This window comes from Panthera pardus, unplaced genomic scaffold (genome assembly GCF_024362965.1).
Source record: "Panthera pardus isolate Hobbes unplaced genomic scaffold, ASM2436296v1 HiC_scaffold_13, whole genome shotgun sequence".
In the NCBI taxonomy this organism is placed as follows: Eukaryota; Metazoa; Chordata; class Mammalia; order Carnivora; family Felidae; genus Panthera; species Panthera pardus.
In genome coordinates, this window is record NW_026526688.1 from 64982652 (window position 1) to 65010612 (window position 27961).

At 38.9% G+C, this 27961-nt stretch overlaps 2 protein-coding genes across 7 annotated transcripts; one reads left to right on the top strand and one right to left on the bottom strand.

Moving 5' to 3' along the window:
* On the bottom strand, positions 1-8211 carry NPY5R (neuropeptide Y receptor Y5). 2 transcript variants are annotated; one of them, XM_019441092.2, is made up of 2 exons: positions 7621-8211; positions 1-1889 (listed from the first exon to the last, which is right to left on the bottom strand). In XM_019441092.2, exon 2 carries the CDS (start codon positions 1878-1880, stop codon positions 540-542), a length of 1341 nt encoding a protein of 446 aa, XP_019296637.1. In that variant the 5' UTR covers positions 1881-1889; positions 7621-8211; the 3' UTR covers positions 1-539. The 2 variants fall into 2 exon arrangements, with proteins under 2 accessions (XP_019296637.1, XP_019296638.1); XM_019441093.2 differs by having other exon boundaries at positions 1-1892.
* On the top strand, positions 7192-27690 carry NPY1R (neuropeptide Y receptor Y1). Of its 5 annotated transcripts, XM_019441095.2 has the most exons (6): positions 7192-7315; positions 15771-15834; positions 18566-18828; positions 20439-20542; positions 25039-25885; positions 25990-27690. In XM_019441095.2, the coding sequence occupies exons 5-6, from the start codon at positions 25190-25192 to the stop codon at positions 26440-26442; spliced, it is 1149 nt and encodes a 382-aa protein (XP_019296640.1). In that variant the 5' UTR covers positions 7192-7315; positions 15771-15834; positions 18566-18828; positions 20439-20542; positions 25039-25189; the 3' UTR covers positions 26443-27690. The 5 variants fall into 5 exon arrangements, with proteins under 5 accessions (XP_019296640.1, XP_019296641.1, XP_019296639.1 ...); XM_019441096.2 differs by lacking the exon at positions 15771-15834; XM_019441094.2 differs by lacking the exons at positions 7192-7315; positions 15771-15834 and adding an exon at positions 19972-20188 and having other exon boundaries at positions 17818-18828.
* Positions 27691-27961: the final 271 nt, after the last annotated feature.

Below are 27961 nucleotides of genomic sequence, written 5' to 3' on the forward strand. Positions count from 1 at the left end.
TTGGTTCGGTATAACTTTTATTTTAAATAAAAATTACAATTTATTCGTTTACAAGACAAGATTAAATGAAACTTAATATAACTACTATTTAATTTTTTTAAATGTTTATTTAGTTTTTGAGAGACAGAGCACAAGTGGCAGAGGGGCAGGGAGAGAGGGAGACACCGAATCTGAAGCAGGCTCCAGGCTCTGAGCTGTCAGCACAGAGCCCAACGCGGGGTTCAAACTCATAGACAGCGAGATCATGACCTGAGCCAAAGTCGGACACTCAACCGACTGAGCCACCCAGGTGCCCCATATTTAAAATGAAATTACAGAGTGTACTGACATTGACTTTATGTAACTAAATGAACTCATCATATTATATATAACACATGAAAATTATCTTCCATATATTATGAATTGACATTCAAATCCAGAACTCTTATACATAAATTGAATTTCATGTTACTAAAACGTGTTTACTATACATAAATAGTTATTGTGAATGTGTTTTAGACCATCCCAACATTTGTTCTTTCCTTGATAAACATTTGGGATTATGACATATGAAGACACTGTATAAGGGAAATTAAATCAGCTTTGATCCCATTATTAAGAAATCCATACAGAATAGGATTCAGACAACAAGACATCATGCCTAACAAATGACAGATGCAATACACCAACTTGAAATGCCTATTTGAAATAAGGTTATCATTAAAATCAGTTACCACATGGAAAAGGTGTAGTGGCATCCAGCTAACAGCAAACACCAATATCAATATGGTTAGTCTATAAAAAACACTTCGAGATCTCTTTTTTATCCTCATGATCGAACGGTTTACTCTCATTTCATGAACGTCTGAGTTTTCTTCAGGTTTCATCTCAAAGCAGGTGGGGACTCCTGGTATGAACTTACTGGATGACGAGAGCTGACTTTTTACAGACCCAAAGTTTTCTGGAAGCATTCTTGAATGGTTCTCTTGAGAAGGTCTTGCTGGAGCAGGTAACACGCACGCTGTCTTCTTGCTGTATCTTCTTCTGTGTTTTCTGATGAATGAATAGCTCCATTTCTGGCTGCTGGAAAGTTTCCCCTGAGGCCCACTCTTTTTGAATGGATGAAGAGTTAAGTTGATCATCTCATTTTCTTCTAGTTTGCTTTCTTGGTTGGACAACCCACAGCTTATACTCCTGCAGACACTGGTATGACTTATGGTTAGACACACCAAGGGCAGAATATACTGAACTAACAATAAAGAGATGGTAAAAGCAATTCTGTATGAATCGGATGGCCACGACTCAACGCATAAATACCTGCTGCTCAGCAGTGTTGAGCCAAATGTTTCCTGAAGTTCCACCAGACTGTGAAACACTGGAAGGGGAGAACAAATCGCAAAACCTAGCGTCCAGACAGTAGCTATCAAGAAGTAGCCGTGGTTTGCCGTTAAATTATTAGATATAGGATGTTTTATCATATGATACCTGACAATGGCAATTGATATTAAAATTAAAGTTGAGACCAGAACTGAAACACACTGAAGAAAAGGCATAATATGACACATGACTTTGCCAAACATCCACTGATCCAGCAAGACGGAGGTCAGTGTGAAAGGTGAGCAAAACAACACAACCAAGATATCAGAGAAGGCCAAATTTCCTATGAGGAAGTTTACTGTAGTCTTCTGGTTACGCTTTCTCATGAGTGCCATTAAAATAAGGAGATTCCCCATGAAACCAAGAAGACTTACAAATGTGTAAAGTCCAATCAGAAAATACTGCAGGTCATCTACACTGCTTTTATAGTCATCCCACACTGGGAAATCAGAGCTCCGAGGGGCCCCAGTACTGTTCTCAGTGGCAAGTGTCTTGTTATAAAAGTCCTGGAGCTCTAAATCCATATCACAGTCCTGCTTGGAATAAAAAGACATTAGTTACCAACTTAAAAAAAAAAGTTACGTGACCACTATAAATTAATACACTGAGAGGGAAACTAAATTTTACAATTTGCTCCTGTTACCTTACTAATCTCCCAAAAAAGTTTTGGGAGGTCTTGAACTGGTTCTAAGAGCACAGCAAATATCAGCCAATAACAATTACAGTAAATCTAAGCCTACCATCACTTCTGTGGTGTGTTAATGTGTTGTAAAATAGCAAACCTTGTTTTTTAAATTTATGTAGATATGACGAAAGGGAAGGAAAAGGCAAATATATGTAAGAGCTTCAAGATACCTAATTTACAACAGCTCATTGCTATTATTTATCCTGTCACGGTGCCTACTCATGGGGTAGTCACATAATCTTACCTTAAACATTCCTTCATTTCCAACTTCAATCAAGGTCAAACTTAAAAGTCACCTATGCTAAAGTATTCCTTAGTCTACTCAACTGGATGTGATCTCCTCTTTGGAACCCCCATACTGCTCTGTTTATAGCTGTCTGATGCGAATGTCACAATTTGCTTTGCTATGCAATTAAAATGCATAGCAGCCTCCCTTATTTATTTATAAGCAATGGAAAAGCAGAAAATTGTCCTTTATTCACTGTGGCATCTACCACAATCCATGGCCCAATAACTTCACCATCGTGGGTGCTAAATAAATATTTATGGAAAAATGAAAAATTCAAACAAGTGTCTAGTATCTTAAATATTATCTTGTTCAAATTTAAGCTTCTCAAGTGTAGAAAGATCACCCCAGGACTTAGGTGTATACAGTAGGCACTTAATAAGTGTTTATCAAGCTGTACTGTTGACTCCGTGTGCACAATACTGGATGGCAGTCATTCCATGATCAATTCTTAGTCCTTTAAGAGGTGCCAGATTATCATGAATTAGGATAGCCACTGGCCAGCAGTCTGCTAGTGTTTAAAAAAAAATTACCTGTTTACTTTTTAAGTTAAAAAGTGAAAATAATTTTCAGCTTTAAAAAGATTGAATACATCCATATGGCCGAATGAAAATTTATATCTTAAAGTTAAATGTATAAGTAATACCAATATCATACCCCATAATAAGTTTTTTCATTTCAAACAAAATTAATAATGTAATATTATTAATAGCACAATGGTATTTCTTATTTATTGCTACATACTGGAGATTTGACAGTATTGCCTGATGAAACACAAACTGTCTATAATATATCAGTAAGAGGCAAAAGGGACCTCTTGTCCTCTTTTTTAATTTTTTTAATTTTTTTATTTTTTAAGGTTATTCATTTTTCAGAGACATAGAGAGACAGGCCCAGGTCATGATCTCACAATTTGTGAGTTCAAGCCCCGCGTGGGGCTCTGTGCTGACAGCTTGGAGCCTGGAGCCTGCTTAGGATTCTGTGTCTCCTCCCTCTCTCCCCCTGTCCCTCCCCAGCTCATGCTCGCACTCTGTCTCTGTCAAAAATAAATTAACTTAAAAAAAAATGTAAACAAAAAAAGTTACTCACGTGGCCTACTGAATCATTTTATTCATCATATTATCAGATAATTGCCTCCCAGTAACTACTCTGAATGGATTAGTGAGCTTCTAATCAAAGTAGCCTTGACTGGCCTTTTTGCCTAATTTCCTGGGTTCTGATAACCCCTGGTTTCATCTACCTTGTTTATAATCCTATTTGTACTTATAACGTGTACAGGTTGTTCCTCTGTATCCTGCTTATTCATTCTTCTTTTGACTCGCTTTCTTGAAACAATCCTTTTTTGTTGTAGATCTGTGGTTACTGATTGCTTTTTCTACTACCAAGGTAAGGACAAAAGAGAAGTTGCATAGATGATTCTACAATGGCTTTGTGTGTTCTTGGGGCATGTAACTGGAGGATGATGCTCCTTTAAAGTAAAATATTACTCTCCACAATTTTTTGAAGGAAGAGGAAATGCAACATAATTTGGGGTAATAGAAACAATGGGGTTTTGAGGCTTAACTTCAGATTGTCTCCAATGCAGTGGTCAGTCTTCTCCATTGGACTGTAATGGAGATAAAGGAAACATCTTAATTCTTTTTATGATAGTAATGGTGCTTAAGAGAATTATGTTGTACATAGAGGATACTAAGTAAACACTTGCTATTTATCACTTAAGAAAATAGTTTAATTTTCCCAACCTTGAAATAATAGAAATGAATCATTTGGGGAATATAGGAAAATTCAGGATAGAGTGTGACTATAGGTCTATATATGTGTGTGTGTGTGTGTGTGTGTGTGTGTGTGTGTGTGTGTATCTTTTTACATAGACATATATATAGGAACCACTGAAATTAGACAGGTTTTCAAATGGCCCTAAAATGAAATGAGGAGATACATCCATAGACAATGGTGATAGTTTAGCACTTTAAAATTTTAAATGAGGCATCTTCAGTCATAAAGGCTATCACATAAGCAACATAAAACTAAAATAGCAAAAAATATTTATAACATGTTTTTATTTAAATGTAAAAGAAATACATCAGATTGCATCGTGTCACTAAAATTTTTCTCTAACAATACATGTCCATAAAATCCTCAGTTCATTACATTATAAAAACCACTGCCTTATCAGTAAGCAAATGAAGGAAATGTCGTCCTAAGTATTCACTGGACACGGGAAACACTGAGGGCAACACTTCTTGCCCTCCTTAAAAAACTCTACTTTAAATACAATTTTAAAGGGGAGGCTCCTTTTACTAATGAAGAGCTAAGATTAGTTCCTTCCCTTATTCATTCAACTAGCATTTACTGAACAGCTGACGTGCTAGGTGCTCTGCTAGGCTCTGGCATAAAGGTAACAAATACAAGGTACTATGTGGTAATATTTCCAGGGGTTAATTCAAGGCTACACAACAAGTAATTAATTATAGACTGCAAGTGCCTGAGATATAAAAGGCCCTAAATGGATTATGAATGAATGAATGACATTCTCCTGATTGCTAGTGATATACTTTTTTACTATGGCACAAACACACTGTTGCTGAAAATCATGGATGCTTACTTGTACCTATTGACAGATTGATAAATTATCATTTTTTCTTATGTTTTTTCCCTCTCCTAACATTCATTCATTTAACATTCATTTTATTTTAGTGTGACTGTGCTGCTGTTCCTCTAACACAAACCGATCCATCCCATCTAAACATAAAAATACACATGACACCTAACATGATGCTCTGCACTAAATGAGCATTTTGTGAATCTTTGCTCCAATGACTTCTCACGAGAGATATTGCAAATAGGGGGAGAAGAAAGGGGATGCAGAGCTATTTCTTTAAAAGTGCCCTCTTATAGGGCTCCCCCCACCCAGGGCAGGCTATCCAAAATGGACCACACATTGGCATGCAGATTATTTTGAGCTGAAAATAATCAAGACCCAAAAGACTCAGGAAGAAACTTTGACCTCCCCACCAACTGCCTAAAAAATTTTAGATAGGGGACCTGTACCCACAAAAGAGCTATTTATAGAGATTCCTTTTTACCTAAGAAACTTAACTGTATAACAGGGCAACCTTTGTTTTCCAAACATCTCCTACCTTCCTGCTAGTAGCTTTCCTCCCTTACCCCTCTCCTTAGCCTAGGATGACACATATGCCTCATTTTGCCTGTCTTTGGAATTTCCATGTCTGTGTAGATTTCCCATAGGTAGGAAACTAAATTTGATTTTCTCCTGTTAATCTGTCTCAGGGAAATTTAATTCTTAGTCCAACTAGAAGAACTTTGGACAAAGAAAAATTTCTTCCTCCCTGACAATAGCCAGGGGAGGGTTTAAACAGTAGGAAATAGTTGTCCAATAAGATTTGTCTTTTTTTTTTTTCTTTAATTGAAAAATCAAAGGTAGAGGAACTACTTTAAAATGAAAAAAAAAAAAAAAAAAACCCAAAACCACAAAGGATTTCTTTTCTTAAACTTACCCCTTCACTTCCCTGAAAAGCACAATAAGCAAACATATAATGGAAATGTAAATCTGTTTAATAATGATCTGCTTTTCAACAAGTGTTATAATGAACACTGTACAATCTTATGCAACATACTTTACACATAATAAAAGTAATGCAGTATGTGTATTTTCCTTCATCTCAGAGTGCTAAGCAAATTATGAGATGTAACCAGAAAGAATGTTTGAAAAGTGAAATATTATTTTAGAGGAAGCTTGATGCTGACTGTGTGAAACCTTTGTTGTGCTTACTTATGAGCTTTTCTTCTTTCGTACCCAGTTTTCTCTCTCACCATCAGTTTCCACAGGGCTGTACATCCAACTTCAACCCTCACAGTAAAAAGTGGAAAAATATAAGTTCTTCCTCAAAGTGTGGTGACTGTGAAAAAGTCTTTGTAGACTTAGTGTAATTTTCTGATATTGTAATTTTCTTATAAAAATCGATCTATATCTGACACCGAGACAAATGAAATCTTCCCAATAGACTTTAAGTATGTGAGGTAGATAGCTCTTAAAAAGAATAATAGGGGGGAACTCAGAGGATTCTAAAAGACAGCTTATATATTTAAATAAGGTTCCTTTGTTAAGATAATTTCCTGTCTTATGAAAATGCACATCTTTGCACAGAGGATGCCAATCACACACAAAAGAATAAAATACATGAATTTTTTTTTTCCTCTAGCAATGGTAGAATATCAACTATCGCCGATTTTGCTATCATCCTGGAACAATGGCGAGATTCCATGTTCTCCAATATTCCCATGATTTATTTTTAAAGCTAGAGTCTGGCAAAATTTGAGTTGGAAAGATAAATACAGCTCTGCTCAGCTGACAAACACGCAGGCACGCGCCACCCTCCCTTCTCAAGTCTAACAGCAGAGTTTCTCTTCCCTTGAGAAATCTGAAATTTTAAATTGCATTCGGACTCAAAATTCTGTTGAAAGCCTCAGGCTATTCCATGATCTGTGGCCAAGTCTTTCGACTTTGATCCAACACAATGGTTCAGTTTCTTTAAAAGATAAACTAAAGGTCTGTGAACTTGGGGATAAAAATTCCCTGTTGGTGGAATTCGAGGTGTATGGATGTCTGGTATTGCTCGCATTTGTCATTTGAGGCCACCTTGCAAACAGGAGCGCAAATCCAGGCGCGCGGCTGCCTCCGGGTCTGCGGCCAGCTGCGGGACCGCGCGGCAGGTGGAACTGCCCGTGTGGAGCCCGGTGGACTGCGCCCCGGGACCTCGCCAGAGCCCGGCTAGGGCTGTGCACTAGCCGAGCACCCCGCGGGCTGCCGTTCCCTTGCCTCGGACGCCAGCCGGGCTGCACCCGGGGCTCGCACCCAGGGGGAGCGCTAGGTCCCCGCGCACCCCCCTCCCGCCTCCTCCTGACCAAGCTCCAGCTCGGATTCCGGACACTCCTCCTGGGTTCGGCCAGCGCCAGTTCCACCCCGGGTGAGTACTTGCCCCGCACTAAAGAATTCCGCTTGGTCCCTTCCCTGCTCTCCCTTCAAGCCTAACAGTTGACTGTTCGGCCACCCCCAAATCCCCACTTTTTCACCGCGCTGCCTTGGGCTTCCCCACCCTCCATCTCGGGAGATCCCAATACACCCGGGGACCGGGGACCGGGGACCGGGGACAGGGGTGCGGCTCCCGGGCCCGGAGCGGACTAGCCGCGCGAGCCAGAAACGGCCTCGGCCCCTCCCTGCAGGCCCACCCCCGCGTGGAAGGGAGCGGCGGGGAGAGGCTGAACCCCGTACCTCGGGGCTCCCGGGCCGGTGCTGGTGCCTCGGTTCCCGGGAACGCGGTCGCTCCTGCGCCCGAGCGAGCGGCGGCTGCAGGGGGAGGACCTGAAGGTGGCGGTGGGAAAGTGGTGGGGGTAGGGAGGAAGGAGCGGGGAGCAGCGGGGGTTTTAGAGGCGCCTCGGGAACACGTGACTGCTCCCGGGACCCCAGAGACCCTGCTCCAGGGCGCCTGCTCCGCGCCAGCTTCTCCCCAAGCCCGGGGTCGGGGCATCCCAGCCCCTACCTTGCTGTTTGGGGCCCCAGGAGGAAGCTGCAGGCCCCCGGCAGGGTACCCCGTCACCCTGGCCTCTGGTTGCTGGCCGAGGCCAAGTTAACTTGACGAGCTGGGAGATTTTTGCCGGTTGTGTCCCCAGCCTGGTGAAGTGAACTCGGAGGCTTGAGCTGATGTGGGAGTGCAGGGGTACCTCTCAGAGCTTAGGCTCCCTGAGAAAAAGCTTCAAGGCCCAGGTTTTCCCTTTGTTCGGAAAAAATGAAAACCAAAACCAAAACAGAATGCTGCTCTTTCTCCCACCCTCTTGGAGTGAGCAAGGGAGAAGTCTAGGTGGAGAGGCTATTCTGGAGGGGCAGGGGACACAAAGGGGTCAGCAATTTGATCCATCGCGGAGAACAGGAAAAAGGATTTATTCCCACTTCTAAGGAGAAGTAGTTGTGGGAGTGGGCAATCGGCGTGGAGCGGAGAAGTGAGGGTGAAATGGGATCCACGTTTCCCAGGGCTTTTCAGTAACATAAAGAAGACTCGGGAATAAAGAATTGTGATGGGTTTTTTTCTTAAAAAACAAAACAAAACAAAAAACCCAACTCATTAACCAAAAAACACCACAAAACTTAGCCCTCTGTTTCTCCTCAATGTGATTCCCATCCTCAGTGTTTCCCAATCTGTGGTGCAGGTTGGCCTTATTTTTGTCAGTCATTAGTTGGCAGGTATTTTAGGCTTCTCTGCCCGGTGTGCGTGTACGTGTGTGTGTGTGTGTGTGTGTGTGCGCGCGTGTGCGTGTAAGAGGCAGGGAGTGGCGAGAGAGAGGGATGGAGAGACACACTGGAGAAAGAGATTGGAGGTAGAGATCCCTATGTTTTTGACCATGGCCTTGCAGGAGGAAGATTGTATTTGTTGTATATTTCAAAACTGAAAATGATTATGTGACAATCATAGCATGGAGTGCTTGGTGTTTGGTGCAATCCAATGGGGCAGGCATTCTGTAAACTGGAGAGGACCATGTCTCTTGGGAGCAAGGCGATTTGTAAATGTAATTTCTGGAGGCAGCAAACCGTAGTGGTTTCCCTAGAAGTCGACCAAAATTCTTGTGCCTCTTCTCTGCTGAATTTTAACATATGACACCCAAGGGATCTATACATTGTCATTGTGTCAGCTAGAAAGGCATCCAAGAGCTTTTAAATACCTCAGGCAAATCCAGTTCCTATCCCATTCTTTTCTGTTTTATTTCTAGAATTCTAGTACATTCTCCCCAAATGCTTGACAGAATAGTCAGTCTGAGCAGGCCCATTGGATCCTGCAGTCGGTGAGCTGAGGGATGGTAATGTCAACACGGGGGGACTGGTGAGAAAACAAAGTTTGGTTCTTAGACTTTCTTAACTCCAACATCTGCATGGTTACTGCACTACACATTGCCACATAAATGTCTATGCTTCCATCCGTTGCACGGTTATAATACATACCTTCTTCAAATATGCATTGTCTTTAAAACAACTTCTAAATGAACCCCATTGTGACTATCTTCTAAAATATTAGCTATGGTGCAAGCTTTTGTATGTTAAAAATACAAGATGGATTTTATTGTTTTCTTTTCCACTAATTTGTTTTTTTTTTTATAATATCAACCCTTAGGTTGAAGTAACTATTATTATTAGAGTATTAAAAATAAAAGGCCAACATGTGATTGAGATGGAGATTTTGATTAACCCACCATTCCTTTCCCACTGCATACACAAACATGCAAGCCTCAAAAAGGGAGTCAGAATCTCTTCTTTAAATACACATTCAACATACATGGAATAAACAAATTATTAAGAATCTTTTTTTTTTCTAAGATACTGTCAACTTGAAATTCCAACAGTATGCTACATAAAGAGGAAGATATGAAGATCAGTGTGCTTTTATCTTCAAAGTTCCCAGGAGGGATTCAAAACTAATCATCATCACTCTTTGTAGACCATAATAAGTAATTTTGTTCCTATTTTATGGAGTCAATTGAAGCAGGTAAAGTACTACCTCTGGGAACACAGATAGTAATGTCCACTTCTGCTCTATATATTTTTGCTACTCAGTATTTATAAAATACTCATTTGGGAAATTAAGTTGGATTTTATGCATGCTACGAAATTAAACTGGGTGTTTTCCAGTTCTCATGGTTCTTCATCAGTTATGAAAGAAAGCATATCTCTAAAGGTGAAAGTTAAAATCACTCGGACTCCTAAGACAAATTATTGAATAATAAAACACTCTCCAAACAATGCTTGGAGTGACATTTCTCTGAGGAACATGTCTGTTGTTTTTGTCAAAGTTATTGCTGTATTTTAATAACAGGGACCATTTGTGAAGGATGAATACTAAAGTGCTTTAACATAATCTCAAATGATATGTAATGTTGATATATAGGAATATATAGGAATAGTGGTGACAAATAAAGTAGAAAAATAGTGTTACTTTATGTGATGCATTTTATTTCTGTGAAGATTTTTGTTACATTCATGAAGAATGTTACATTCATGAAGAATGTTACATTCATGAAGAATGTTACATTCATAAAGAACATTTCTTTTGCCACTGTTTCTATCATGGTAAATTTAAATCCTTAATTCTTAAAAGATGTGGGAAGGGCCATTTCTGGGTATTACCAAAAATGTTTTTGTGATGCTGATTGATGCATTGATTTCTTTGGAATTGTTATAGTTTGTCATATAATCAATATTTAGGACTTAAAACAAGAAACTAACATAATTGTGAAATACAGGCAATTGTTTTAAGGAACGAAAACAAAAAAAATATGAATCCAAAATGTCGAGTGCATAGAGCCATTTTCCCAGATAATTCGATGATAATTTTGAGGTCCTAAGGGGGCACTATAAACACATAATTGCCTTCTTCTGACAAGCACTGTGCTACTTAAGCAACACTTTATCTTTCCTTTTGATTTTCTAACGATTAAATCATTAAGCATAAAATAGTGACTGATTTCCAAACAAGATGTATGGTTCTTTTTTTAAAATAAATTTGCCATGTTAAAAATACATAAACACATATATGTGATACACATATATATATAGTTATACAAGCACAAATCACAAATGTATTTGTATAATGGACACAACCAGAACACCTGGATTTCATCCAGGTTTTATTCCAAATTACTGGCCGGGCTTTAGACGAAACACTTGACCTTTTTAGTCTTCACTTTCTTTGTAAAATGAAATGCTTTGACTAGTAGATATGGAATCCCCTTTGAGCTCTGACTACCTATGACTTTATGCCTTTAAGAAGTATGCATTATAGACATATGTGTAGAAAAAGACACTTTTTGGATCTTCAGAAAAATGTTATGGTCATAGAAATTGTTTCTCTCCTCTCCATATTAGAAAAAAAGAAGAAAATACTGTTGATAGTTTTCCATTATACTGGCACATTCTCTTCCCTGCAGCTATAATAACTATATAATGATACTTGATACATTCTTATTAAAAAATGTGGATGTCTTACATATGAACAAATGATTCTTTTTTTTTTTCTTGGAGAGAGAGAGAGACAGAGTGTGAATGGGGGAGGAGCAGAGAGAGAGAGAGGGAGACAGAATCGGAAGCAGGCTCCAGCCTCTGAGCTGTCAGCACAGAGCCCGACGCAGGGTTCGAACCCATGAACTGTGAGATCATGACCTGAGCGGAAGTCAGGCACTTAGCCAACTGAGCCACCTAGGTGCCCCAACAAATGATTCTTTATCTAATTATATCATTTTAAAAATTTCAGCACAAGATACAGAAAAGAAGAAGAAGACATAATATTTCTATCATGTAAATCCATATATAGGCCATATATTCTTCCCTTCTGTAAATCAAAACAAGAAGTGGTGGTGTTGATAAGCTCCCCCCAATATTGCTTTTTAATATAAATTTCCATTTCTTAGCTAAATTTTCATGGTTAGTATTTTAAATCATACTTACAAGTTTAAATATAGCTTTACTATATTTAAATGGAAATGAAAGAGAAATGGTTTGTTTGTTTTTGATGGTTTGTTTTGAATAGTCTTTAAAAAGAATGTTTAAAGAGGTGCTCAAAGCAAAAGCCCAGAATCAAAAGTTGATTAAATGGCGGTTAAATGATATGCTCTTCAAAAATGTATCTGTTGCCATATTCTTATTCTTATCACGCTCACAGGTACTTCAGCTTTTAAAAGTATATTATTCAGCAAGTAGAAAAAGTTATGAGACATTTTCATTACACATTATATGCATTTTTAAAGGCAGTAGGATTCATTTTTCAAGCTTACACTTAATGGGGAAAGCAGAATCAATACATAAAAAAATAAAGAATATGAGAAGAATCAAGACAAGTATACAGTAAGATATATATGTATAAAATATATATTTACAGATATGTAAAGTATATGTATACATGTAATATGTGTATGTATAAAAATAGCAATAATCCACCATAACTAAAATGCCCAAGACATTTTTAAATGTTTGAGATGAACAAATGGGTTTGGTTTGTGATGTTCATAGTTTGCGTTATCCTACTTCATTCCTTGTTCTTCAGCCCTTCAGGAGAACTTTTGTCAGTATCTTATGATACACCAGATAGAATTCTGGGCTGTGCGTTTAAGGAGATGAAAAGAGTAGCCACTACCTTCCAGAAATGTGTGCAAATAAATAATTAATTACATATAGCGTACTAAATTCTGTGTTAGAAATAAACTTAGAGTCCTGCCGGAATATAAATAAGACACATTCAGCGTATGGGGGCATTTGGGGAGATTGAGAGATATAAAAGAGGGCTTCATAGTAGACAAGATCCTTGAACTGAAGCTTGAGGAGGAATTGATGAAAGTTAAAGCTCCAAATGGCAGGGATGGGCAAGTACGAAGTGGGGAAATAGCATCAAGGCGAGAGAGGGTGTTCCAGTTGGAGAAATACAAATAGTTCAGTATGCCTGAGTGTGTGGGAAGTGGTGGAGGATGATACTGAAAATATTGGTTAAAAGGACATGGCACTTGAAGGGTTCAGAGAGCAACTCGACTATTTAAGCTGGGGAGGGATATTACTAGAGGGCTGTGAAAGCCACTGAGGCAGAGAGACCATTTTGCAGACAAAGAAGTACAGCTTGATGGATATGAAAGAACACATCTGAGACATGTTTAGGGGGTAAAATCAATGGGAATGTGTGAGCAACTGAATTTGAGGGTGTGAGAGAGAAACACGGGACAATTCTTAGATTCTGGTTTGAGGGATAGAGATGATGACAATGACTGAGATCCCATCTACTGACTGAGAAGAGAATTTGCCAATGAAGCCTGAGAGAGATCTGTCCTCTAGAGAGAGATTTAGGGTTATGAGTATACAAGCATGTAATTGATGGCAAAGAATATGATTATGCATTAAGGGTTTAAAAAAAGGAGAAGATTAAGAATGAGATGATAAATTTGGGGCTGTCTGGTCAATCAAGGAAGAGACAAGACCACAAAAGGCAGTAACACACAAGCCTTTTTGGGTGGTGGTCTTGGACAGAGTTGCATGATGGGAAGTCTCTCCCAGCAACAGTGCCTCCAGAGATAACAGCTCATCCAGGGGTGCTACATCCAGAAGAGAGATAGGACAGGGGACTCTTGGGGAGAATGGGAAAATAGAGAGTGGGCTTATTTATCTAGGTGACATCCCTCAGTGGCCAAGTGGGGAGACTTGGTTCAGAAAGCTCCAAAGGGCAGCAACCATTTGGTATCTGTCATGGCGATAGGATTTGTTTCATCTCTGGTTTACACATGATGGGTTCAGCTTCTCAGAGTATGAAAAGTAGATGGATTCTAACTGGTTAAAAATATACATATTAAAATTAATTTAAAGCAATTAGATGTGTGAGAATTTGAGTTTGGTGCTGTCTGGCTTTGGGCTAATCGTCGTAGCCTGCTGTGAAGAAGAAAACAATATGGGGGCCACTTTAAGCTAATACACATGTGCCATCTTGGGCCGATTTATATAGTAGGGTCCTGGGAAGGAAAACAGCTAAAGAAGTAGAGAGAGACAGCAGATCCTGGGAGAGGAGACTGAGGAGCATCCAGGAGGGGATGAGTAAAGCCTGCAGTGTGGAGTTCATGAAGTCAAAGGAAAAGAAGATTCCAAGAGCATAGGATGGTGTAAAGAGTCAAATGCAACATAAAGAATAAATATAATAAAGTCTGAATTGTGTCCACGGGCTTTGGTCATTGGTGTTATGGGCAGAGGTGGGTAGGTGGGCCATATTTGAGGAGCAAATGAGAGGACAGTAAATGTTTTTTTTATTTTGGGAGAAGTTACCAGAAAGAGAAGCAACTACAAAAGCAATGACATGGGTGAGGGAGTTACAATGAAAGAGTGAGCAATTTTATTTTTGTTTTCGTTTTAGTATTGAGCCAAGAAAACGGAGTTGTTGAATAAACAGGTGTTATACTTATATTATTGTGTAACAAACCTCCCAAATTTAGTGGAATAAGACAACAACTCACTCATGGAATTTATTCTCATGGATTGAGTGGGAGAGCACAATGGTGGTGGCTTGTCGCTGTCACTTGGTGTTTCGGGTGTCAGCTGGGAAAACTCAGTGGGCTAGGCTGACTCAAAGCCTGGGGGCTGAAACAGCTGGGAGAGAGGATTCACTGCTGAAATGAGGGATATGGAATTTAGGGAGTAAATACGCTATCATTTTTACTTAATTCAGAAGGAAGGGGGAGTCCATTGAAAATGGGATATGAGGTAGGAGACTAGGGGAGAAATGTGACAATTTGAAATATCTTCTAAAAGGAGAGACATTGGAAGTCACTCAAGCCCAAGAATTTTGGGGTGATATTTAAGGTTCAACGAAAGTTTTGAGTGTGTAGTTTCAATAATCTATGCAGTTGCATTATTTTCACCTATGTGCTATGCTAGTAGAGAGTGGTAGCCAAGCAATTTCCTGGGTTCAGAAGAGTCCGATTATACCCCAGCCCATCTTTAGATATTTTTCCTCTTTGTAGATTTATATGTATCTGGAGAAAGAAAAGCAACAGCTAGACTTTAAACAAAGGAATGAAGAAGGGATACTTACCTAAGCAAAGTGTTGTGAAAAGGTCTAATGTTAAGCCTGAGATTTGGGGAGTGGGGCAAGATGAACTGTCAGACATACTTGTCATAGACGATACAAGTTTCAGAGGTGGTGTTCACACTTGTCCTTCTCACCAGCTATTCCTACTCCATGTCTTTGAGAGGAGATATGAAGTGAATAGTGACAAAAATCAAAACAAATAATAGTAACAATGGCAAGCTCTGTTCATTATACCATGCAATAAATACATAATGTGACACTTTTGTAAAATAACATTATACTTTTGTTGAATGTCTGAAGGGTGTCTGACGAGGTGAGATCTACAGTAAAATGTTTGGATATTTACTAAATAATTTTAAGAGTCTAGTCCTCTATAGTCTTATTCTGACAGATTTAAAAAAGATACTCTCAGTCTGTGGGCTATGTGACTGAATGAGAACTTTCTTGAAGTGCATTCCCGTTTCTAATCAAGAACAAATCCATAAATATTACTTAGTTCCTCTACACAAGGAATATATTGAATTGTTTGCCTACATACTTGTATAGTAACATTTTAAAGAAAATTTGCACTCCTTTCTGCTAGTTAAGTCCCAAAAACAATTAATAATTCTTAATTAGTTAGTCCAATGAATCCAATTGAATTAAGTGATTGTATTGACTATTTGATTGTACTAACCAATTTAGTCAAAACTCTTTACCCCCTATATTTCATTGGTTTTAAGATGAGGACTTTATTAAAAAAATATTTTAGTACTCTCACTTTCAGATTCTTTTATAATCGATTGTGTGTCATTGCTTTACTGGAAGCATTTTCTCTCTTTCTCAGTGGTCCATAAAATAATGTTGCAATCTATATTCTGTGACATCATCGATTCAAATAAATGCAATAGGTAAGTTACAGAAAGAAGGAAAAACTGACACCTAATTAATGCATAGACTATGAACTGATTCACCAGCATGGTTCATATTAAGTTTTACCCCAGTGGAATTTTCTCCTTACAATATCATCTACGTTCTAGTTTTCCTATGTAGTGTTAATGCCTATCAAGATTTAGCTGAGCGATAATTTATGACAATTTTCCTGTATCAAGGCCTAATAGCATTTTAGAAACTTTAATTAACTCTTGGAGCAGAAATTCATCAAGAGACCAATAAAGTAGTTACAATGGATAAATTCCAGCAGCAGGTAGAGTGATACACTTTTATCTAGGCAGTCATTGAATCATGCAATTTAAAGGGCCAGACCATTTTCTGGATGATAAAACTAAGGTCTACAGAGATTTAATGAGGAAAGCCTATTCTTCTGTTTAAATGACAGAACAAAAGACTTGCCCAAGAGAACATGAGAACAGGTCATTAATTTAATTCTCCTAGTCATGGTTTATAGGTCAGAATGCTAGGAAATTTCAGAAGGCAATACACAAAATGGAAAACTCTCTCCCTAGCGAAGAGGTTTTATCTAGTTTGAATTCCAAATAAGAAAGTATAAAACTGGCTGTTCATTTAAGAGTAGAAAAAGAATTTCTTTATTTCACACATATCTTCTCTTTAATACATCTTTTGAGGAATTCACATTACTCTTTAACACATGTCTTCTGAGGAACTCAGATTATGTTATTTGAAACCTTCCATAAGATTACATTATATAAGAGGATCTTCTGTTGCATTAGGTTATTATACTATCCTGAATTTTTTGATTTTACACTTTTTAAAATTTAATTTTATTTTACATTTTACACTTTGAAAAAGTACTTAGTAAATGATACTCCTGGAGAATTATACAATTTGCTGCTGTTGGTGAGCATTTCAAAACTTGTTTTTGCATTACAGAATTTGACATAGAAAAGTCTTTGAGACCAATGAACTTTCAAAGAACGGTATTTAATATTAATATTTCAAGAATGCAGCTTTATGAATTTGCCTTATGGGGGACACTTTATGGCAATTCAGTTAGAAAGGTAAAATACAATGTCCATGTTTATTTGGGGCATTCTTGCAGACATGACTTTCTTAGCATTGTTGGGAAACACAGAAAGGAAAGTGTCTAATGAGTCCAGATTGTATTTTCAGCTCCAAAATATTTGCTGACATGGCACAAATGTTTACATGAAAATGTATTCTTCATGGAGAATTAAATTATTACATTTGTAATGCTTGGAGCAGAATAAGAATAGCCAGTTTGATGATCAAAACCTTGGGGCAAACTTGCTTCTCAGAATGTGACTTGAGGGAATGGAGTAGACAGGTGATTAGAAACCTAGAGTTATTGCTCTTTAAAAGAATTTAAATTCCTAAATTATGCCTTATATTTTCATCCTTAGTTGAAACAAAAAAAAGAATAAAAGAAAATATACTTGCCATTTTACTCTGTTTAACCAGTAGTAGGATTTTGTAAAATGTATGTTCCCATCTACTATTGTAGTTTATTTATTACATGACCACGATATTTTAAATCTTGATCATAATCCCTTTTCAACTATATAAAAATGTCTAAATACAAATATTTTAGAAAGATTTCCTGGAAAAAAAACCAGATGTTTACCACACTATACAAATAAATGAGCTATGACTTATACTGAACTTTAAATACTGTTTATTTTGCCAGAGAAAGAAAACATATTTTAACAGTGTAAAGTTTAGGTCATTCCCTTTGTCTTGGAATTTTTTTTTTTTTTTTGGTTTGAAGACAGAATGCAATCATAGTTGTTATGTAACAAAACTTTTATGCATATCCTAGGCAGTGTCTTGTATCTTTATTAGGAGCGCTTTTTATTTTTTTTGGCAGCTTGATTTGGAAGAAGTTTTATTCATCCTCACCAGTAAATAATGTGTGTGTGTGTGTGTGTGTGTGTGTGTGTGTGAGTGTGAGTGAAATACACAACTTTGGTTTTTCAGAGTGGAATACAACTATGTACAACGTCTGAGATCAGTGTTATCAGTAGTGATCCTGAATCACCGGGCACCATGATGGCTTTGCTACCGTCAATGTACTCTGTGTACATTCCATTCTTTTCTTCCTAACGTTCAGTACAAGGGTAGATTAAGCACCGAGGAAGTGGCATTGACTTTTTGACCACCAGGGAAATGTTCCGTTCAGCGTGCTCCCCTAAAAAAAGCAGCTAGGCACTGGGAACAAACCTAACTGCATTTTCTCAGTGGAAAGAAAGAAGGACAAAGGCCAGGCTAGCTCATCCGAGATTTGCTACTTTTGCTTTTTAAGGTCTTCTCTTTGTTCGCTTTTAAAATGGGGGCAAAAGAAACCAAAAAACAAAAAACTTTTCGGTACTGGTGTGAGAAATATACAAAGGTCACCAAAAAAAGCAAGGAACATATTAGTAACATTGTTGCGGTGAATTTCACATTTCCTTTTCTCCTAAATAACACCCCCTTTCAGTCTTGACTTGGGCTGACGCTCCAGCTTTTCAGCCGGGTAGAAGTTCGGCCACAAGATGGCACTGACCTGCAAACAAAGGAAAACAGTGGCTCTGACTTTCTAAAGCCCTGTGACATTGTCTTGCTTTCCTGGGAGTCCAGGACTGTGGGGATGAGTGCTTACTTTCCTTTGCACCGTGCGTCTGTGTTTAACAACGTGTGGATATGTTTAATTTCTCTTCCTTCCAGAATTCCTAGGCAACGCACCCCCGAAGTGTATACCCAAGCTGAGGTGTTTGTGGGGGGAGCAGCAGGCGCTACTCGCGGGGCGCCGTCACGTGATCCGGGGATAAGGTGGAGTTCGGCTTTAAGGGGGCGTCTCTTCCTATCTTCATCAATCTTTAGGATTTGAGCAGGAGAAATACCAGCGGATCTTTTCTCCCGGCTCTATCCCTTCCATTACCATTCTTCCCGCTTTAATAAACGGGCGAAAACGACGAATCCAACAGAGGGTAAGTTTCAAGTTTACACCTTGTTAAGGACTTTTGAGGGGGTGGAGGATGAAAGACGAAGGAAAAAAAACCTGCCGAGTGCCCGGAATTGACTCTGGGAAACTGGGGTGGGGCATGGAGTCAGCTTTTCAGTTGGGCTCCCGGTGCAGGTAGGTCGCAAGGTGCTGCAGATGATCGGACAACTCCAAGAGCCCTGCCCATGGGTGGGGGCCGACGTTCGTAACCGGGAGTTGGCGGCATCCGTGCACCCTGCTCCGCGAGGATTTCCGGACGGGGATCTGAGTTCTTGCCTCTTCGGGTTCTCGTAAGGCTGTCTTCCCTTGACCTCGCGCATCTTCCACGGTTTTTTGGAGCTGGCTGCGCTAGAGGCTGCGCTGGAGTTTGAGCGGAGGGAACCGGTGGCTGGGATTGTCTGAGGAAGGGTGGGTTTGGCGAGTGACCACTCTCCGCTTTGGTCCCCGTCCCACCGCACGTGTCCCGCGGGGGGCCCGCGGACCCCAGCTCAGGCGCGGCGCCCCCGGACACTTGTGGGTTCCCTGCGTCTGGGCTGGAATGGAGCCCCGCTCCGTCGGTGCTGGGCCCTTCCAGTCTGTCGCTGCGCCCCGGTAGACACTCTGAGCTCTAGCCTTTTATTTCTGAGTTTCAGTCATCCAACTCTTTAGCTCCTTTTGGAACAGCGATGATGGAACCCGGCAGGGTTAGGAGATTGGGCATGGACTGGAGGTAGATAGAGGTGGCTTAAGAGTGTTCAGTTGGTCTCTCCAGGTAGACAGGCGAATGTCTTAAGAACTGAAGTTGGTCCAGAGAGAACTGGCTGTGCTTCTTTTATTTTTGGTTGGTTTGGATGCTTTGTTTGCCAGTCTCATCACGGGTGGAGAGACCTTGATAGATGGCTGGCAAATGGAAGAGGGGGCCAGAAGTGTAAGAATGAGGAAAATCGGGGGCAGTTCACCTAACTACACTGTATGAAAAAAGGTGGGCACGTAAACGTGGCAGCAGGAATTTTGATTTAACCAGCCCATTTCATTCTTTGGTAACTGCTGGAGCACAGGAAAAAGTTAGGGGAGGGCAAAGAGGGAGTGTTTTGACATCTCTTTTCTTTCTTCTTTCTCTTTTTTTCTTTCTTTTTTTTTTTTTTTCCAGATCGTTCAGATTTGCCATGCTTACCTGGGTCCTACGAAAAAAGCATATCTCACTAGGTGGCCCCCAGGCAGGGGGAAATGGAAAGCTTGCTTGTCACTACCTGGACAGAGAAACAGTGTCTGTCAGTCCCAAGACTCTAGAATGCTTTCCTGGTAAAGAGAGCAGAAAGCTGTCCAGCCCAGTACCCCACCTATGACTAAAGACTAAGTGCTTTTCGGTGGGTGACTACTGCATTATTAGTCTCTTTCCTTATGGTTTTAAGGCAGCTGTCTGTTGAACCAGCCCTCCTGGGAGAGGAAGGAACAGAGAATTATGTAACTCATGTAGATAAACTAGCAGTAACTTTGGGAGGCTCTATGTAATAAGGCTGACATTTCTTTTCCAAACACATAAGGTGAACAGCCAGTTGTGAGTATACAAAAAAATTTATCTGCTGCAGGTTATGACCAGAAACCCTGTATTTTCAGGTAGTAACAGCACTAAGAACAGCAAGCAGTGAAAGACCAGCATTCCAATTGGAAAGGATAAGGAAATTTCCCTTTGGAAGGGGGCCAATTTTCCATCTGATGATGTATGTAGTATTTCTATTTTGTCTCTAATTGCTCATGACAGCTATATTGAGATTTAACAACTTTTAATTTTTGCAGTGTCTTTAGTTGCATATCTTATTTTAAATATCAGAATAGTGAATGTCATTATTTTTCTTTTGCAAAGATTATGTGAATGCTTTCTCTCTGAGTATTATTTGCTGACAACCGTTCTTTCTTGAAATTATACTAAGGTAGGTCGAAAATACACATTTTATCCAGTGCAGAAGGGTTTTACCAAACTGGAATGACTACCCAACATGCACTTAGAAAAGGAGGCTTTGCAAACACTTAAAAAATAGTTTGCATTTTCTGTATAGTTAAATTAGCATCTACTTAATAGAAAGACTGCTATTCCTCACAGAGCATGTCCATCAAATATAATTCCAGAGGGTTCAGAGTTGAATTTCAGTATATTCACTTAAAACCATCTGCAGGAAGTGGCCTCTGTAGCCTGTAGTTGTAATAATTTGAAAACTTTTACATTAATTCCAGTATGTATGGAATTTTGTCAAAATAAGTCAATGGATTTAAATTTTCAATTTTTCTTCCTTTGCACTGTAAACGCCTCAGTCTGGGCCTCCACTAGCTCTAATCTGGATTATTGTATTAGCCTCTTAATGAATCTCCCTACTTCTCTTTCCTGTCTTAAATCTGTTGAAAGCAGCAGCTACAGTAATAATGTAAAACAAATCCTGTGACTTTACACCTTTGCCAAAGACTCCACTGGTTCCTCATTTTTCTCAGAGAAGAAGTCAGACTGTCCCATGGAATAAGGCCTTACATAATCTGTTCCTCTTCTGCTTACCCTTCCTAATTATTTTCCTACTAGTCTCTCTCTTACTTATCCTACTTATCATTGGTGTTTAATACACCAGGTAAACTCTGGCCTCAAGGATTTTGCCTTTGTTCTTTCCACATGGGATACAGTCGCTGACATATCAACATGGCCTCCCCACTCACCACTTTCAGGTCTTAGCTCATATGCCACCTTTTGAGGCAAACCGAGGCCTTCCCTACCACCCAGTAATAAAGTACAGGTCCCGACAACCCCAGAACCCCTTCCTTGCTTTATTTTTCTGCGTGAATACTTATCATCTGGCATACTATCCCTTTTACCAGTTTATTTTTTCTTGGCTTTCTTTGCCCACAAGACTGGAAACTCACTCCGTGAGGTCACTGTTGTCTCCACTAAAACAATGCCTGATACAAAATAAGTATTCAAGAGGTGTCTGTGTGGCTCAGTTGATTAAGCATCCCACTTCGGCTCAGGTAATGATCTCACCGTTGGTGAGTTTGAGCCCTTTGTGGGTCTCTGTGCTGAGGTGAGGGCTCAGAGTCTGGAGCCTGCTTCAGATGCTGTGTCTCCCTCTTTCGCTGCCCCTCCCCCACTCATGCCCTCGCTCTCTCAAAACTAAATAAACATTAAAAACAAAAACAAAATGTGTTCAATAAACATTTATTGGATTAATGAATTTTTTCAGAAACAATTCCTTTTTTAACACACAGTGGAACATTTTCCCCTATATACCTGACCTAATAAAATGATTATTATAATTAGCATCCATCTTGCTTGTTAAAAGGACTATGACAGAATTGAGTTATTGATGTTAGGATTAATTCACCCAAGAACCTGCTATTTCAGCCACGCACCTACTAGGTCAGTCAACACGGTTTTTTATTCTAAATTTAACATTTGCAAAGTCCTACAAGGTATATACACTGCCTATCTAAAAGAGGTTATGTCATAATTGGGAGGAGCCAGTTAAGGATTCAAGGGCACTAAATGATGCTTTCAGAGATGAGTAGAGTTTGGATTGGTGGTGAGACAGAACAGCCGGAAAGAGCAATGGCAGAGACGAAGATGAACGTGGAGGCTGAAACAGGCTGGGGGGCACCTGGTGGGCTGTGAGGACCTGGAAAAGAGCACTCACAATGGGGCTGTTGGAACAAGGAGGGAGGCAAAACGTAGAGGTCGTCAAGTGTCAGGCTGAGGGATGTACTCACATGTGTCTTAGTCCAGGATTCTGGTGGTGTTTAGTGACAGGGAACCAAGAGAAGTCATAGGATAAAGAGGATACACTTTTCTATCATGCGAGTTTCACTTTAAATAATGAAGAGAAGCTCACAGTTCACTAAGTCATGTTGACTATCACGATAGCAAACTGAATATGAAGTACGCAAAATTTTCTTGCATTCTTCAGTGAGGAATTTTCAAAGAAATGTTAGATTATTGGGGCGCCTGGGTGGCTCAGTCGGTGAAGCGTCCAACTTCAGCTCAGGTCATGATCTCACAGTTCCTAGGTTTGAGCGCCGTGTTGGGCTGTGTGCTGACAGCTCAGAGCCTGGAGCTTGCTTCAGATTCTGTGTCCCCCCTCTCTCTCTGCCCTTCACCTGCTAGTGATCTGTCTCTCTATCAAAAATAAATAATGAATATTAAAAAAATGATAAATTATCCAAAATAAAAAAAGAAATTATTTTAGATTAGATATTTAGATAATTATTTTAGATTAGATATTTAGATTTAGATATTTTAGATAATTATTTAGATTAGATTATTCTCCAGTGTTTGTTCTCAGACACTAAGAGACAGAGGTTATCTCTCTGCCTTTGGTATTCTTGAGAGAAAAATGGTAATTACTGCATTAAGTTTGTTTATTTTTTATTTACTTATTTTTAATTTTTTTGATGTTTTTTTAATTTTGGGGGGGGGGGGTGGGAGGGGCAGAGAGAGAGAGGGAGACACACAGAACCTGAAGCAGGCTCCAGGCTCTGAGCTGTTAGCACAGACCCCTATGCAGGGCTTGAATCCACAAATTGCAAAATCATGGCCTGAGCCAAAGTCAGACACTTAACCAGCTGAGCCACCCAGGCACCGAATTTACTGCATTAAGTTTAAGAGTCATTATTTACTGGTTGTTGCACAGAGGAGGGGAGAGCCATGCTTCTAAAAACATTTACACTTGAAATCATTCTTCGTCTTAATAGTTTCATTCTCTCTAAATGTTGGAAATCTTTATTTTTATTCAGTGTTATAAAGCTAAATTGTGGTTTTATAATAAAAAACACCTCATGTTCTAGAAAGCAGAAACACTCAAAAAAAGGTTCATTAGAGGTGTCACTTAAAAGGCAAATGTTTCATTAAATTCTTACCTCCTTGAAATGGAAGTAAATCTGCATGATTTTCTTTATTCTCACATAAAAAAGAAACAAATGCAATTCCCTTTCTTAACACAAGCACAATGGCCTGTTAATTAACATAAGAAATCCCTAATCTCCTATATGTATTTAACAATCTAGAGGAAATCAGATTTTTTTTTTTAAAGGAGCTTTTAACTTTAAAAAACCACCATTGTCTGTAATTTGTCCTGTTGGTGAGAAAAGAGTCTTTGCATCACAAAATGCCGTGAAAGATCAAAATTACCACTAAAATGTAGACCCCTGCATTGTGTGGGTATACAGTCTAGCGGGGAGGGAGGATATTTACATGTATAAAACCTTAGAAATCCTTTGAAAGCTTCTGACATTAATAAAATCATAGACTCTTAAAAGTTAGAAGGAACTTCAGCGTTATCCAGTTGAATCTCCTTCCTACACAATGCAAGAGCTCCCCAGAAGTCTTTTGTGTAGTAGCTACAGACTCTTGTGTATGGAGCGCTCCATAGTTCTGCAGGCAGTTGATTTCATTTGATTAAACTTCTGTTCACATCATAGTGATGTGAAATTTGTTTTGTTTTTAATACACACTAATATACTTCCCTTGGTCCTGTTTCTAGCTTATGTAGTCAGACATAATATTCTAAGCCCAGTTTGCTAACGTGCATGCTACCCATTCAGATATGAGAAGACGTCTATACCATGCCTATTCTTTTCTGGATTAGACATCTCCCTTCCACAGTCCTTCATAGGACAAAGTTCTCATGTTGCACTGTATTGGTCATCTCCTTTGGAATATACTTGTGCCAAATAATGTCTGCCTTAAAGAGCAGTTCAGTGTATGGTGGAGCTATTAGTACAACTTAGTGAATTATCTCATTTCTCTAATATAAGAGGAAGAATTAGGGAAATGTGGTTTTTTTTGCTGTTTTTCTTTGTTTCATATCTTATGTTTTAACCCATACATTAAATTTTTTGTTACAAGCTCATTTTTTACAATATTTAGGAATCTGTTGACAGTGGTTTATATAAGACTTTGGGCATGAGATTTACACACACCTTACTGATTTACAGATTACTGTATTTTGCCGAGTCAAAATGTAGTAATGTAGTCAATTGCTAGTTGCTAGCCCAATTAAAAATATTAGGTTTTCCTCAAAATGTTGGCAGTGTTTCTGCTATTTTTTAAAAAAAAGGTGTTTATAGAGATTACATTTTGTTTCTTTATTTCAGTGTTTTCACTTAAAACAGCACTGTGAGTCAGAAGTCATTTTGACTGCCTTCGGTGAAATTAGTAATGCCATTGGTCATTTTCTCTTTACAGATTGTTCAGTTCAAGGGAATGAAGAATTCAGAATAATTTTCATAAATGGATTGTAATATGAAGAATAAGAATAAGCTGAATATTTGATCTGCTTTGAAGAAACATATTTTCCATTTGTCTAGAATAATCTATAACAACCAAACCAATCAAAATGAATTCAACATTAATGTCCCAGGTTGAAAATCATTCAATCCTATGTAATTTTTCAGAGAATTCCCAGTTTTTGGCTTTTGAAAGTGATGATTGCCATCTGCCCTTGGCCATGATATTTACATTAGCTCTTGCTTATGGAGCTGTAATAATTCTTGGAGTCTCTGGGAACCTGGCGTTGATCATAATCATCTTGAAACAAAAGGAGATGAGAAATGTTACCAATATCCTGATAGTGAACCTTTCCTTCTCAGACTTGCTTGTTGCCATCATGTGTCTCCCCTTCACATTTGTCTACACATTAATGGACCACTGGGTTTTTGGTGAGGCAATGTGCAAATTGAATCCTTTTGTGCAATGTGTTTCGATCACTGTGTCCATTTTCTCTCTGGTTCTCATCGCCGTGGAGCGACATCAGCTGATAATCAACCCACGAGGGTGGAGACCAAATAACAGACATGCTTACGTAGGTATTGCCGTCATTTGGGTCCTTGCTGTGGTTTCTTCTCTACCTTTTCTCATCTATCAAGTACTGACCGATGAACCGTTCCAGAACGTGACACTTGACGCGTTCAAGGACAAGTACGTGTGCTTTGATAAATTTCCATCGGACTCTCATAGGTTGTCTTACACAACTCTCCTCTTGATGCTGCAGTATTTTGGCCCCCTCTGTTTTATATTTATTTGCTACTTCAAGGTAAGAAAACTTCCCCCTGCCATTTCCATTTTAACCTTCTTTCCACAGAATTCCACATTAAGTTGGTGGTTCTATTTGAACTTGTTTTTTCTCTCTCTCTGTAGATATATATACGCTTAAAAAGGAGAAACAATATGATGGACAAGATGAGAGACAATAAGTACAGGTCCAGTGAAACCAAAAGAATCAACATCATGCTGTTGTCCATTGTGGTAGCATTTGCGGTCTGCTGGCTGCCTCTTACCATCTTTAACACTGTGTTTGATTGGAATCATCAGATCATTGCTACGTGCAACCATAATCTACTATTCTTGCTCTGCCATCTTACAGCAATGATATCCACTTGTGTCAACCCCATATTTTATGGATTTCTGAACAAAAATTTCCAGAGAGACTTACAGTTCTTCTTTAACTTTTGTGATTTCCGGTCTCGGGATGATGACTATGAGACAATAGCCATGTCTACCATGCACACAGATGTTTCTAAGACTTCTTTGAAACAAGCAAGCCCAGTTGCATTTAAGAAAATCAACAATGATGATAATGAAAAAATCTGAAACTGCTCTAGCATATGGCCCCAGATGACACCTGTCTAAAAACAAGCACAACCCACAACAATACTTTTATTCCCCCAAGGAGTGAGGTTGTAATCATTTAAGAAAGACCAAGATTTGTTTGTCTTGCTTTTTACCGCTTTAATTGTAACTGTCATAATTAAATTCGGACAAAATGTATGGACTTTGGAATTTTCTGACATTAGTTTGACCAGACATCCTTGAAGTGCTTTTTGTAAACATATGCATATAATACAAAGACTTTTATACTTGACTTGTTGGAATAAAATTGCTTTAAAGGACTACTACTGACTGACTTTAGAAGCACGGTATCTGATACGCATTAGATTGGGCTATCCCTATTTCATTAGGTTACACGGTCAATAGATTGGGCAATCCTGATGTAATGATAGACATTTCAGTCTGTTACAGAGGTGACAGCAAAAGCAGCATTCGAGATGTGGAGCTGAGTCTCTGTCTTACATACCTACAGTCTGAAGTCATTGAAGAGTGATTTGCATTTTTTTTTAAATTTAAGACAGGATTTAATTTGCTCCTGATTTATCACTTAAGATAAAAATGCATAAAAATACTTCTCAGCTGTGAATATCATGGGGAATTGGGCCACCCACAAGAATTAAGTGGGAAAGCAGTTCTCTAACTTCAAAACTATTTTGGTACCTGACAACCAAAGGGTTTCAGAGCAATTAATTTAACAAGCAAACTAGTAGTGCAGCAAATAGTTGAATTATATTCATCTGAATTGTTGGTCAAGAGGCTTTCCATTCTTCACAAACTGTTCAGTGTTTGTCCAGTTTTCTAGCCTAAATATATATGTGGCTTAAAGGTATTTCCAACTTTCGATATGTAAAAACACAGAGTGTATTTTCCATACATCAGTGCCTATATAGTAACTCATTTTTAACTTTTTCAATGTCCGTTTTTCAAAGGAGGACACCAAAGTATAATGTTAAAAGAATGTTCACTCTGGCTGGCAGGGATAAATACCTGAAAACTGAGAACACTTCATATAGCCCATTTTAACTTGTATGAACTGTGTGCCTTGTGTAGTCTTGTAAATAATGTACTGTATAGAGTACTAAGTGGTTGTGTTATATTAATATACTTAATTTCATGCATCCTGTATTCATGATTGAGGCTCAGAGTCATTTGGAGAGAAGATATTTTAAAGAACAAGATACAACTTCAGTGTATTATAAACGTATTAAATGTGTTTGATTTTAGAAGGCACACATTGTCTTTATTAAAATTGTTTTTGCTTTTTTTGAGTAGTCTCTTTTGTGTCTCTCTTCAAGCTTAAATTTTTTTTTTTTGACTCATGGTTTCCCTCTCATGATGTTCCCACAACATCCTATTTCTGCTTACTAATGAAACATTTCTACCCCGTGGTATAACCACTGATGTCCCAGTCTCCTTCCTCTGCTTCGTGAAGCTTCTTGGAGGCAGGAGCTATTTTACATGACTGCCCCCAGTGCATTTAACACAGTGCCAGGTACTTAGA

Coding starts and splice junctions, on each gene's coding strand:
- NPY5R (XM_019441092.2), bottom strand. CDS start 1,880: ATGGATTTAGAGCTCCAGGACTTTTATAACAAGACACTTGCCACTGAG.
- NPY1R (XM_019441095.2), top strand. CDS start 25,190: ATGAATTCAACATTAATGTCCCAGGTTGAAAATCATTCAATCCTATGT. Junction 25,886..25,989: donor TATTTATTTGCTACTTCAAG/GTAAGAAAACTT, acceptor CTCTCTCTGTAG/ATATATATACGCTTAAAAAG.